At 38.1% G+C, this 13,367-nt stretch overlaps 2 protein-coding genes across 6 annotated transcripts; one reads left to right on the top strand and one right to left on the bottom strand.

The window, feature by feature from the left end:
* The first annotated feature begins 360 nt into the window (after window positions 1–360).
* Window positions 361–11,582, top strand: slc19a1 (solute carrier family 19 member 1). 2 transcript variants are annotated; one of them, XM_057829381.1, is made up of 6 exons: window positions 361–432; window positions 1,190–1,754; window positions 2,751–3,537; window positions 3,823–4,015; window positions 6,900–7,041; window positions 8,312–11,582. In XM_057829381.1, exons 2-6 carry the CDS (start codon window positions 1,479–1,481, stop codon window positions 8,501–8,503), a joined length of 1,590 nt encoding a protein of 529 aa, XP_057685364.1. In that variant the 5' UTR covers window positions 361–432; window positions 1,190–1,478; the 3' UTR covers window positions 8,504–11,582. The 2 variants fall into 2 exon arrangements, with proteins under 2 accessions (XP_057685364.1, XP_057685366.1); XM_057829383.1 differs by having other exon boundaries at window positions 402–501.
* On the bottom strand, window positions 9,556–12,984 carry LOC130911815 (carcinoembryonic antigen-related cell adhesion molecule 21-like). 4 transcript variants are annotated; one of them, XM_057829385.1, is made up of 12 exons: window positions 12,715–12,984; window positions 12,556–12,635; window positions 11,959–12,111; window positions 11,766–11,891; window positions 11,419–11,582; window positions 11,131–11,221; window positions 10,941–11,048; window positions 10,776–10,796; window positions 10,663–10,683; window positions 10,377–10,409; window positions 10,249–10,308; window positions 9,556–10,179 (listed from the first exon to the last, which is right to left on the bottom strand). In XM_057829385.1, exons 2-12 carry the CDS (start codon window positions 12,626–12,628, stop codon window positions 10,160–10,162), a joined length of 870 nt encoding a protein of 289 aa, XP_057685368.1. In that variant the 5' UTR covers window positions 12,629–12,635; window positions 12,715–12,984; the 3' UTR covers window positions 9,556–10,159. The 4 variants fall into 4 exon arrangements, with proteins under 4 accessions (XP_057685368.1, XP_057685369.1, XP_057685367.1 ...); XM_057829386.1 differs by lacking the exon at window positions 12,715–12,984 and having other exon boundaries at window positions 12,556–12,703; XM_057829384.1 differs by lacking the exon at window positions 12,715–12,984 and having other exon boundaries at window positions 12,602–12,700.
* Window positions 12,985–13,367: the final 383 nt, after the last annotated feature.

The following is a 13,367-nucleotide window of genomic DNA, read 5'->3' as shown; positions in this document are numbered from 1 at the left end:
TAGTTTCACTAATGAAATGTTACGTTTTCCATCAGTTTGATATACAAAAATGAAATTGCTGATCCAAACACCCAAAGATTTTTTCAAATTAAAATAATGGAAATTGCCAGGTGTGTCCAAACGATTTCATTCCACTGAACTATACAGGGTATTTTTGTTCTTATACCAGGCATTATGTAGCGTGTAATATCTAGTAAAAGAACCCAAATTTAAAAACCGAGCTGTAGCATCTAAATCTAATATTATTTTATTTTAGATAATAATGTGTAATTCGCGTCGGTACACTGCTGACACCTAGCGAAATCTGTAGCTCAGCGCCTGGATCTTCGACCGACCATTTTACAATCTATACTTCATTTCCCAAAATTCAGTGCGACAAAACAGCACTATGTTCGGCCAATGGGGTCGCCAAATTATTCTGCAATACACGAGGTATGAAACAATTTACTTTCAATTGATCAGTGATCTCCGAGTTTAAAAGTGTTTCAGTCGAATTATTTGGTAAGTAAGGTCATTGCAAAACCGGTCACCTGCTGTTTATATCGCGCAGTGTATTTGTGTCAACAGTCGATACAAACTTAGCATTTTTCTTTACGTCATTGTTAGCATCCAGCTAGGCGCTTTATTTACTATTTATTCCATAATCGATGACCGAGATTCCTTCCTCGCGTAAATAAATGGTCACGAAGATAAAATTGGCAATACTCTAAGTTACCTTTTCATGAAAGCTGTGTCTAGGGCTTGTGTAATTTGTTTATCCAAGTTGTTTATTTAAGCACATACTGCAGCATATCGGGTCCCTATTTTAGGAAATTACATTTAATATACTACACAATTACTGTTAAAATACCGTAAAATTTTATTAGTTTCGGGATTTTGCTCCTGAATTATTGCAGTGAAATTGTCCATAATTTTTTTTTTGAAAAACTAGTGAGGAAAAAAAAAAAAAAAGAAATGTGCTGGCTTGTTTAAGATATATATTGATTAATATTTGAATTTTAAATATCTTGTCAAAGTGTAATCTAAATGTAATTTTTGTTTTATAGATCATCTTGATCCTTGACCATTTTTTTTCTGAGTAGCAAAGGAACCATTTTTTCAGAAGGGTTAAATATTTCAGTAGACCAGTTCTGTATGTTAAGGTATGCACTTTTTAAATGGTTTTTCTGTTGTCATTGCGTGTTTTCAGGTGGACAATGAAACAGACCCGGTGATTGGAGGCTTGCTGTAGCGCATTGTCACAGTGCTTAATGGAGCAAAGGTCAACATTCTCCTATGTGTGGCTGACAGCGTGTAGCATTTTAACCACTTTGCCAACACGTTATTCAAAGTGTTTTATGAGGAAGGTCAAGATGTATTCACGGGAACCACACATTTTAATTTGGTCATTTAGGGATTGAAAAGATTTCACGCCAATCAACTTGGTGATTCCCCCTCACAGTTTCACTCTGAGTGATTCTCCCCAGTCAGATGACAGAATGATTTCTACTAGCACAGAAGAGCGAGAGAATGAGGTGGACCTGAAGGTGCCTGCAACCCAGGCCATTGAAGGAAATCTGGATGGAGATTTAGAGATGGCTGTCTGCACGTCGGAGGAGCCGTCTGCCTCTAATACGCTCCCAGAGGAGCCCAGAAAGTGGATGTGGGCTGTGATATTCCTATGTTTCTATGGTTTTATGGCATCCATCAAGCCTGGAGAGCCTTTCATTACTCCATATCTACTCAGCACTGAAAAGAACTTTACCACGCAGCAGGTTAGTTGTGCCCTCAAGTCTGGACTATGTTAAATTTGCACGTATACTTACATAACGTTGAATAATAACACTGCTCGTAAGTCAGTTTAACTAATAATCAAGTCTGCAAAAAAAGGTATAGTATTGTTTGTGTAGAAGTATACCAGTTAACATTAAACAAACCTTCACAGTTTCTGTTGTAAGGCCACATGACATAGTGCCATTTATTGACTGTCTGCACTAAGAATGGTTCAACTGATCCTTCTTACTGCTGTTACGGCTCACATTCCCCTTCCAAATGTAGGGAGAAGTTAATCTTTGTGCAGACCAGTAGCTGAGTGATTATGTGAATGTGGATTGTTGACTAACGAGTTAATACAATTTCAATATTTTAGAGGATATTTCATATCCAGTACAGTGTGAAATGCGTTATTTCGGCAATGCTATAATGACCTTGAATGCAATAAAAGTGTCCTCAGTAAAATGTCGATTTCTACTAAGGCTCAACTGCCAGGAAAAGTAGATGAAATAATTGTGGCGCTCCATTATTTTCCATTTGACTTGTTAATTAGATGTCTGCTTTGTTCATATAAGATAATCAGCAGTTGGATTGTGCTAGTCAGCTACTAGGTGGTGTTGCACCTTATCATGACTGCCAATGATGGCAATACAACCAGTGAGCCCAGTTCAATTGGATTGATTGTGTTCCTGCTTCTTCTTCTATGCACCACCCATTCAGAACATTTTCTACAATTATTATTATTTGAATTGTTTTTTTGTCCTCTTTCTAATTGTATCTCTTACTTTCTACTTAAGGGGTTTATGGTTTTAGGGCATTATAATTGGAAAGATTTTGTAATGCAAAATACTACTACTCTGCACCGGTATCGAACCAATTAGTTGATGTTCAACGTTGTCTACAGAAACTTTTTAGTCTTCCAACAGATAATATGCACTTCATTATTTTGTGCTAGTAGTCATAACTTTTGTTTCTGTCTTGGATTTTTGTATTTTCAGGTGACCAATGAGATTACACCAGTACTGACGTACTCCTACATGGTAGTGCTGGTACCTGCCTTCCTGCTGACTGATCTTTTGCGCTACAAGCCAGTTCTGGTCATTCAAAGCATCAGCCAGGTGGTTATCTGGATTATTCTGCTCCTAGGTAATTCCCTGATCGAGATGCAGTTCATGGAATTCTTCTACGGTGTCACAATGGCGTGCCGTGTGGCCTATTCCTCCTATATCTTTTCGCTGGTCAGCCACAGCCTCTATCAGCGCGTGGCTAGCTACTCGCGCACCGCAGTCCTCTTGGGAGTGTTTACCAGCTCTGTGCTGGGCCAGCTTTTCATCTCAGTGGGACAAATCCGCTTCAATACCCTCAGTGCTATTTCTCTGGGCTTTGTCAGCTTTGGTCTGGCACTGTCGCTCTGCCTGCCCTGGCCGAAACGCTCCTTGTTTTTCAACAAGGCCCGCAATGAGGAGCACAGAGAACTGGCCGCTGAAGTAGCCACCAAGACAGAACTGGACAAGATGAACCAGAAGGATGCTGAGTTGACCACACCAATTTCCTTGTGCTCTGCATTCCGATGGAAGGATTCTATTTTTGTACAGATGCTGTTGGAGCTGAGAACTGTGATAAAAAGACCCAACCTGCGATTGTGGTCACTTTGGTGGGTGTTCAACTCCACAGGGTACTACCTGGTGTTATTCTACGTCCACATCCTGTGGAGTAAAGTCTACCCTGCCACCGATAATAAGAACGTTTACAATGGAGCTGTGGAAGCTGCTTCTACCTTGCTGAGTAAGTCATTTGAAGTCTTCATAATATAACTATCAGTTGCCATTTTTTTAATTTAAGCAGGCATTGCATTATTCTTTGTCGGTTTGGGGTGTGACAGGAACAGCACACAAAAACCCCAAAAAGGGTGTGATTTTGTGAACTTCAATCCATGAATATGCATTGGTACCAAAGTGATAAATGATGAATAAGGACATTTTTGTATCGTGTACTCTTATTTACTAAGGTGTAAAAAAAAAAAAAAAAAAAAAAAAGAAATCCTGATTGAAATCTTTTGCCTTGTTACAGGTGCATTGACCTCCTTCGCTGCGGGCTTTGTGAAAATTCGGTGGAATGTCTGGTCAGAGCTTGTCATCGGCGTGATCACAGCTGTGCAGGCTGGCCTACTGCTGCTCATGGGCACCACAGAATACATCTGGGTCTGTTATGTGGCCTACATTCTCTTCAGAAGCTTCTACCAGTTCCTAGTGCCCATTGCCACGTGAGTAAGGAGTGTGACATGTATAGGGGACAAAGTCTGAGCTCAAATCATTTTTGTTTCAATATTGTATGAGTGACAAGTCACTTTATGATCTGATGTAAAGTTTCGGTGAACTGAATGTTTAACATAGCCAGACATTTTTAATGCTGAGATTTGCGTGGAAGTCCACTGGCTTGATGATGGAATTCATGCTTCATTCCAGAAAAGTAGGACATATCACACTTGGGAGTTAGTGAACTCTGAACTCAAAGCAGGTCAAGCTGACAGTGGATCAGAAACATTAAACACAGCTGGGCAATACAACAGTATTTGCTTTGTTTGGCCATTAGCAGGCCTGTCAACAATCCTTCCAAAAGCCCTTTTTCTTTTAAGGGCCTTTTACTTTGTAACTTAGAAAATACATCCAGTGTCTTGGCTTATGAGTGTAATTCATTTTCAGCTCAAAACAGTCGCATTTAAAAAATATATTCTTTGCCCTTTAAAATCAATGAAAATGTAATTATTTCCCTTCAAGTTCCCACTAAAGTGTATGACATACAGTATATACTGTTCTATCAAAAAAAGCACACAGTGTTTACTTAGTAAGAATGTTAATACTTATATATTTTAGCTTAATACGGAGTACATATATTAATGTACCAAATGGTAAAAATAAAATACACTGAGTACAGTAGAATGTTTATATTTACCAAAGTTTCTCAAAATGGTAAAAATTTCAAAGCTATCATTGCAGTACAACAATACCCTGATATTTTTACTTAAGGTTACATACCGTCTGAATCTGCTGCCTTTTCCTACTCGTAAGTCAAGGTGCTTCTGTATATGAAGTCTATTTGAGTTTTTCTTGCTTTGAACCTGAAAAAATAGTCAATTAAGTTTGCCTACTAGGGTGCTTGTTTTGTAAATAACGCCGAGTAACATGCCAGTAGATGGCGCCAAAGCACTGGCATTTATCTTGAGAGGAGAACTGTTTGGTCTGGGTTGTTAGCAGAAGTTACAAAACAATTTCACTTCCATGTTCGTTACTTTTTAAGTCTGCATTTTTCTCTAAATTAAACTACATATTAGGGATGCTCCTGATCTGATCACATGATCGGAAATCGGGCCTAATCGCGTCATTTTCAGGAAGCTAACTTAAGCTAGCACTATGCAAGAGTGTTAATGTCTGAAGTCTGCAACCCTGGTCCTCGAGAGCTGCTATCCAGCTTGTTTTCCATGTCTCCCTCCTTTAACACACCTGAATCAAATGATCAGCTCATCAGCAAGCTCTGCATAACGGTCCTGATTTTTTGATTTAGGTTTAACAAGCTTGATAGTGGCTCTCGAGGACCAGGGTTGCAGACCCCTGGTCTAAAGTATAGGAATAGTTTACATTTGGATGTGCTTGTTTAATGTTCTTAATATATTGCCAAGGTCTTGAATTGATATTAGGTTTCGGCAGATCCACAAAATCCGGTGAGCAGCAATATTTTACATTTGAATGTGCTTGTTTAATGTTCTTAATATATTGCCAAGGTATTGAATTGATATTAGGTTTCGGCAGATCCACAAAATCGGGTGATTTGACCTCGAAAATATGTGATCAGGACAACTCTGCTATCTATAATTGGGGTAATTTGGGGCTCTGGACATCTTACTTTTTAAGAGTACTTTGGCACACCAACATTCGTGTCAGCAGTAAGCGGCATCGTTTGAACCCTATCTAGTCAGTTTAAAGTTTTCCCTAATAGATATATAAAAAATATACATACAAAGGTATATACTGTGTGTGTGTGTGTGTATATATATATATATATATATATATATATATATATATATATATATATATATATATATACACACACACACACACACAGTATATGGCGGAAAACACTCAGGTGACTTGAAGTTCCGCTCTGAGACCCCCAATTTAGCCAACTTTCAAAATTGTCCGATATGCTCGTGTGATACATCTTTGGAAAACTTAAAATCTCAATTTTCTGGGGGAAGAAAAATTTTGAGCATTTAAAAAAATACATAAATAAAATTTAAACAGCAAAACCCTATCTGGAGGTGAGAGCACGCGAGAGCAGAATTACAGACGCCATGATTCTAACGAGATATATTCGCGTACTTACCTTGTTTTGATCCAAAAACTCAATGTAGTATTCATCATCGAGTGTCAAGACACAGATGTGAATGACCACAGCTGGATTTTTGGGGGATTTTATGGGTGAAACATGGTCATATAACAAGGGCAGAAATCGCAGACATCAAGGAGAGGTCGAGATTTTCTTTTTCATATATTTACCTTTTTAAATGTTTTTTTCCCCCCAATTTTTGCTTGTTTGGATCGATTATTTATCATCTAACGTTTCGGAAAAAAATGCGACGGAAACAAAATAATACAATTAAGCGACAGTTATGAGAAATATCCGTGACTTTTTTACAGACGCCATTTTTTTCCCTGTGACGTAATTTGTTTAAAAGTTTAAAATATGCAAGAATAATTTTTTAAAGTCGTTTTTTTTTTCTTTTTTTAACAAAATATTAGACATCAATTGAGCTAAAAATGACAATTTGAATAATAAATATAATTAACTACCTTCGTTTTATGACTGGGTTGAAACAAAAGCGGTTGCGCGGCGTCTAAATGGGGGTTTTCGGGGTAAAACGGGCAAATTTAAAATAGTTCGGAGGCTTAATGCGCCATGAATCTGCTATGGCAGCATATAGACATATTGTTCTATCAAACACAACAGTTCTTTTGGCTTAAAATACAGCAGTTTCTTTTAAAGAGGAGTGCAAGAGAGGAAACAGCTTTTTCAATCTTGTCTGTTTTCCGCCATATATCACTATCAAGTCTGTAAGAAAGTTTTGCGCTTGTTTTTTTTTGTTTGTTTAGTTTTCAGATAGCATCTTCTCTCACCAAGGAGCTCTGTGCTCTGGTGTTTGGCATCAACACCTTCTTGGGGACTATCCTGAAGAGCATCATCAACCTGATATTTTCCGACAAGAGGGGGCTGGCTTTTGATGTACACAGTCAGGTAATGACACGTCTGACACGATAGACAGAATCCTCATTGGTTAAAATGCCTGTGCTGTTGGAACAAAATCCAGGACCCACAGTGGCTAAAAATGGACTGGTTTAGAGGCATCTGTGTATAGTCTGAAAACATTTCAGTTTAAATATGTATGGGACACGAAAGATTAAAAAAAAAAAAAAAGAAGTTGAGTTTGTTTTTAGGTATTCCCATTTGGGTCTTATTGGCAAGTTTGAAGATAGTGCTATTTGTAATATTCACTTCTGTGTTCACTTTAGCAGTTGAGATACATTTTCTCCCTGGTTTAAGTCTGAGATTCACTTGGCATTTCTTAAACCTTCCACTCCTTGTCCCATCCTTGTTTGTTTTGAACGCCGCACAGCTAACACCATTTAACCAATTGACACAGTTCGATTAGCAAAATGACCGTAATTCTCATGAGTATGCAGGGAACCCTTTGTTTGACACCCCCAAAAATTACAGTTCACCCAAAATGTGTTTATTTTTGACCCCCCCCCCAAAAAAAACTTTCAAAATGTATTTAATTCTACAATTTATATATGATTCACATAATTCAAACATTAAAAATGTCAGGATGCAGGCCAAAATATATGGTTCCGCCCAAATTTGACAAAAACTTCCACCTTCATTTCTAAAGGCCAAAATTTCCCATTCATTTTCAATGGCACAAAAACATTTCCCATTCACTATTAATTTTCAACCCAGACCTGGAAAAAAAACCAAATTTGCACACCTAAAAACGTTTTGGAGGTTGTGATTTTTGATGGAAAACTTTAAAACCCATTGAGATTCAACTAGGCCCCACAAAAAAGTTCTTTTGCCTGATTTCAACCGTTCCAACTTCAAACTGTTTTGCTTGGAAAATGTCACTATACATTTCCAATGGCAACTGTAGAGTTAATCTTACAAATTGACAGGAAGTGACCCCGAAATGCCCCAAATCAATAGGAAGTGAACAGATAGTAACACGAAGTGACATCAAAATGCCCCTAAGTCAATAGTAAGTGACCCAATATCAACAGGAAGTGGACCCGAAAAGCCCTCAAATTAATAGGAAGTGACCCCATAAAAAGTTACCCCAGAATGCACCCAAATCAAGAGGAAGTGACTTTTCGAAATCCCCTCGTGTGCAGAAAAGTCAGAATGCAGACTTAAACCATAACCCTCCTTGCTGTGCAGCAGATATTTCCACCTTTGTGAAAGTCTAGTACCTATATGACTAATTGTTGCTTTCCTGCTTTTTTTTTTTTAGTTTCTTGTGTACTTTATTTACTTCACCCTGTTGACAGTCATCTACCTGATAAGCGCTGCTGTTGTCATCTTCCGTCACTTCAGAAACCAGCCCAAAAGGCAAGGGGTCAGTCAGCCGCCCAAGTCGACTGAGCTTAGCAACATGGTTCCTGAGGCAGAACCTTTGTCCAATGGCAAAAATGCCAAGACATAGCAATGGCCATGGATTGTCCTGTTTTAAAGAGCCTTAATCATGCTCAAGTGCCTCAACTACTGGTTGTTAGAAGAGACAGCCTAGTTTTTTATTTAATGCACTTTTTAAGGACCACTCAAGTGATGGCCAAAATGTGCAGTGTTTGATTGTTGGACACAAACCAATGATTCTAATTTGATCATGATAGCACAGCTGTCTCAGCGCCATGATTTAAACCTCTCCAGTGGTTTTATTTTGTCTTTATTGATAATCAAAAGTTTCCATCACTTTAAAATATCCCTTTTTTTTTTTCGTCTCGGCATTGATGTTATCAGCTGTACGTTTGTATTACTTTTTGTTGTTGTTGAACAAAAGGACTTGAAATAGGAAGGACATTAGGAGAAATACATTGGAAAAAAATACATTTTTTGTAGATATAGGTTCATGTCATTTTTGGTTACGTTATTATGGCCGTTTTTACTCCTTCAAGCACTTGCGCTGAACAATTACCAGAATGTAGTTTTTCTAAAAACAACAGGAACATTTACTCTATTTTTGCTAAAAGCAATAAGTATAGATGACTGTATTTGAGTTGTATTATACTCACTTGAAATGTAAGATTTAAATTAATGTTACAACATAGCTGATACTTTTATCTGTGAGCTTGTCCGAATGCTGTAAAACAATTGGTTTATTTTATATTACAATTTTTTGTATATGTGTGATTTAAAGTTAGTAGGTAATAAACTTGATTTCTCATCTGAGTTTGTGGGCAAACACACACGGCAATTGTTTGGTCATCTGTTTCTAAATTGTTTTACTGTCTTTTTATTTTGGGAGGGGGAGTGGGGGTCAGGACCCTTCAGTGGGTTTTCTTTAAATGACAGAAGTTGAGCTATTTTTGCAGGTCCAGGCCTGAATCAGTTCTTGTATGCATTATTAAAAAGTTCAACCATGAAAATGTGTGTCTCTCCCAATGATAAATTATCACTAGTTACTGGGCTATTGATCCACCTTGTGTGAGATTGTTTGACAGCCATCAAGTGGTTTGACTTGAAACTGACACACCATGCTTTGATAGTGATATTTAGTTTTTTATTTGATTATGTAATAAAAAATATGCAATGCTCATGACATTTATAAACCAAAATAAGAATGAATACCTACAAATGTATGGACAACAGTATACAAAAACTGCTTGAGGCATTACTTCAAAAGCATTCAATAAAACCTAGAATAGTTGGATGTAACAGTCTTCATGTACCCGATAAAAATGATTTGAAATTATTTGCACAAATCCTAAATGGGTTAAAAATGGTCAAAAGCAGCCAAGTGGAGGTAAATGCATCACAAATGCACAATGATGCGATTGTTGATTGGCAATGGCGTCTCCCAACATTCACTCCCTCCCATCAGTGCATTCATTCACGCTCCACAGTGCTACCCACGGATGAAAAGCCTACAGTCCTGGTGTCAGGCGTGTTGACCAACACAATATAGCACACCCTGAAGGATTTCCTGGTATTGTCTAGAGTTCACTTTTCAATTTCCTTACATTCCTGCTTTCCCTTTTTTGTCTGCTCAAATTCACGACGCATTCATCAACCATACATCTAAAATGACAATTGTAGAAAAGCATGCACAACTGCTTAAAGACTAATCTCTGGTGTGGGCCATCTACGTCATTGGTCTTTCCTCTGCAAAGGAAAACTAAGTAATTAAGGTGTAATGGATATTGTTTTAAGTGAAAGGCTTAACATTTGTACCTTCCGCTAGTGTCTTCTCTTGATAGGCTGTAGTGCCGTTTGATTCGTGAGTGCCTCGACCTACAGTACAACTGAGTGTTTGTTAAAAAGTATTTTGAAAATTGAAATAAGTCAATAAAATGACTGACTCTCATGTTGCCTTTCCTGCTTCCTCCAGAAATCTGTAGGGGTAAAGAGAGAATATTACTCGTATCTGCATTAAAGCGCTTAAATTCTATTTTGCTCTAACAATTGCCTATTGACCCCAAATATTTTTGCAATGTATTTTTCCTTTGGAACTGAATACTCTTGAAGAGGCCCCAACATGAATAAATATCAGCCTCAATGTTTCGGTTAGAAATTAAGACTATATCAGAGAGGGTTAAAATTACTATTTTGTATTTTAGAATGTTGAAGAGAATGCTTTATACTAACCTGCTTCCCACGGCATGGATGCTATGGATTGATAATTTAAAAAATATATATTTTCATTCATCACATAAAATGAAAAAAAAAATGCTGAGTTCAATTTTAGCTTCAACGCTTACCTTTTTGAAAGAACCACTTCCCTGTGTGAGGTGAACATATAAACAGTATTACGATCCTCAAAAATAAGATTTGAATTTCCTCATTAGGAAATTATGCAAATTTGAACTCATCTCGTTTCTGTAAGCCCCCTCAACTCCTAGATTTTGTCGAGCAATTATTCTTACCTGTTTTACATTTGTGAATGAGCACCACTAATATAATAGCAGTCAGGAGACAAGTGAAGACTGTCAGGCCTGTGTTTACCTTCAGATTCCCTGCACCCTCTGTTGAAACTAAAGCATATTTTGAGGGTTATTTTGTGCATTTTTTAAAAAAATGAAATTGTTAACTGAGCATTGTATTGTCATGTCCTACCAGTGAGAAATGGGTTGTTAGCAGACGGGCTGCGCTTAGTGCTGACTGGATTCTGCAGTTCACACTTGATCTCGTCTGCACTTAATGTTTCCTAAAAAGTGAGCAGTAATGATATTGAACCCCAAATAGTGTTACAGTACTTTACAACAATATTTAACACTTTTTAAGAATAAAACCTGTCTGTTTTTGGTGAACACTATTACTCTATTTTAAAGATGATCAGTGTGAAACTACCATTGTTATTAGTTGGTACGCTTGATGTAAAAATAAAGAACCACTGCAACAGACCTTCTGCATGATGCGCTCCATGGATGAGTTTGTCTCCTCTGCATGGCCAAACATCCAGGTGTAGGTGACAGGTTCAGCCCCCGTGGTGTTGCCGGCACATGTCAAAGTACAAATTGTCTCCTCGGTATTACATGATGTTACGACCTTCGGCTCGGGGACAGACACTAAAAAAAAATATATAAAAATCCAAAATGATCCTCATCTCCCTTCAGCTCAAAAACCTTGATTTCAAACCATTACATGTCATGTGATCCGTGTTTTTGTCATTGTTTTTCCATTCAAGTCAGCGATAACCAATCACTTTTTGCCATCTAATATTACAACTATTAAGAAAAGGTCACACTTACAAATAACAGCGAGATGAGTTGGAGTGTAAGGGACAGAGTTGATCTCTGCTGTGTATATGCCACTGTCATTCTGAGTCAAACCCATGATGGTCAGCTCCCCATTCACATTGTTCAGCTTTGTGCGATCTTTGAGAGAGGCCCAATTAGAGAGAAACATTTTGTATCCGAGATGACCCTTCGATTGATTCCATACTTTGGAATTGACGATATGCCACAACACCTTCTGCATCCCATTCGATGGCGATGTCGATACCATGTTTCCACAATATGCTTTTGATAGGGCCTTTCAGGTCTGTATTAGGCTTGAGGACAGTGTCATCACCCAACTTTTTGTAAACTTTCATGCCTGAAAAAGAAGAGAAAGATCATGACCATCTTTTGGGTCCATTTGTAACAGGTTCTAAAACATTTTGGGTCCAGGAAAGACATTCTTCAATTACACATAACAACTGTGTATACCTCAATGGCATGGGATTTATTAATAGAATGTTACAATTTAACAATTCTTGACGAGTTAATTGGAAAGCAAATAAGCATGTATTTATTAATGTGGGTAAGAAGCCAAAGTACCCGGAGCAACTGCCAGCCATCCTAGTTCAAAATGATTGGACATACAGTGTATAGCCTAACAATCACTGGCAGCAAATGAGTTAAATAAGTCATCTTCCATGACCAAATTTTTACTACGTGTATTACTACCTAATATTTCTACTATTTCTGTTCATTGAATATAAAGATAGTTTGAGTAAAGTTCTAGTCAAAAGTTTTACAGAAAGTAAAAGGACTATACCGGTGCAACAAACGGCCAAAACCATGGGAATGACCACCAGGCACACCTGTATCGTCTTCGTCCGCTTGGCCATCACGAAGCTTGGAACACGCCAGGCACATGCGAATAAAATGTATTAAAACCTCAAAAGAATTCATTGGAAATGTTTTCGAAACTCACCTTGTCAGTGATTAGCACAACTGCAACTATTTACGGTAATTTCTGTGTTTCCGGAAACAGGAACATGTTGCTCACTTTTCCCATTCTTGGCAGCGGCACCCAAACGCCCCGCCCCACAATACTGGAAAATGAATCTCAGACTCAGCCAAGTAATGGAAAACTCCAAATAAAGTATAGCAGAAACCCATATAGTAAGTATCACGGTTCGGAATCATGAACCCACTGTCGACTAGGTTTATTTCTATACAGCAGTGGAAAACAGAGCATGATTCATTGAATCTTCAGTCATATGAAAATCGTGTGGAGGAATTCTCAAGACCATAGATATAAACTTGAGTAGAAGCGACCATTTGCGCTGCATCCCTTCAACGATGCTAAGCTAGTAGGGGCAAAGGCGTCAGCGCTTTCTGTGTGTGTGTGTGTGTGTGGGGTGGGGGGTCACGGCAGAAAACTGCGTACGCGAGTGTTAATATCTGGGGGGATACTTATAAACATATTTTTGTTCTCCCCACGCCCCACCCCCAGTAAAATTCTCCTGCATAGATAGCACACGTTTTTGCATTGACAAAGGCAATTGATGAAAAATTGGGTCGCCCCAGTATGAACGTAAACTAAACACGTTGTTTGGTTGAGGTTATCCTGGCTGTACTGTG

The sequence above is a fragment of the Corythoichthys intestinalis genome, chromosome 2, assembly GCF_030265065.1.
Source record: "Corythoichthys intestinalis isolate RoL2023-P3 chromosome 2, ASM3026506v1, whole genome shotgun sequence".
NCBI classification, from domain to species: Eukaryota; Metazoa; Chordata; class Actinopteri; order Syngnathiformes; family Syngnathidae; genus Corythoichthys; species Corythoichthys intestinalis.
Note: the sequence above shows the minus strand (reverse complement) of the source record. Positions and strands in the feature narration are given on the sequence as shown.

Excerpts from the sequence above, each read along its gene's own strand:
- slc19a1 (XM_057829381.1), top strand. The coding sequence starts at position 1,479 with ATGATTTCTACTAGCACAGAAGAGCGAGAGAATGAGGTGGACCTGAAG. Across the intron at positions 3,538-3,822 it reads AGCTGCTTCTACCTTGCTGA|GTGCATTGACCTCCTTCGCT; the intron begins GTAAGTCATTTG and ends GCCTTGTTACAG. Across the intron at positions 4,016-6,899 it reads TTCCTAGTGCCCATTGCCAC|TTTTCAGATAGCATCTTCTC; the intron begins GTGAGTAAGGAG and ends TTGTTTGTTTAG.
- LOC130911815 (XM_057829384.1), bottom strand. The coding sequence starts at position 12,692 with ATGAATTCTTTTGAGGTTTTAATACATTTTATTCGCATGTGCCTGGCG. Across the intron at positions 12,112-12,601 it reads AGCGGACGAAGACGATACAG|GCATGAAAGTTTACAAAAAG; the intron begins GTGTGCCTGGTG and ends CTTCTTTTTCAG. Across the intron at positions 11,892-11,958 it reads GGCATATCGTCAATTCCAAA|ATCGCACAAAGCTGAACAAT; the intron begins GTATGGAATCAA and ends CCTCTCTCAAAG.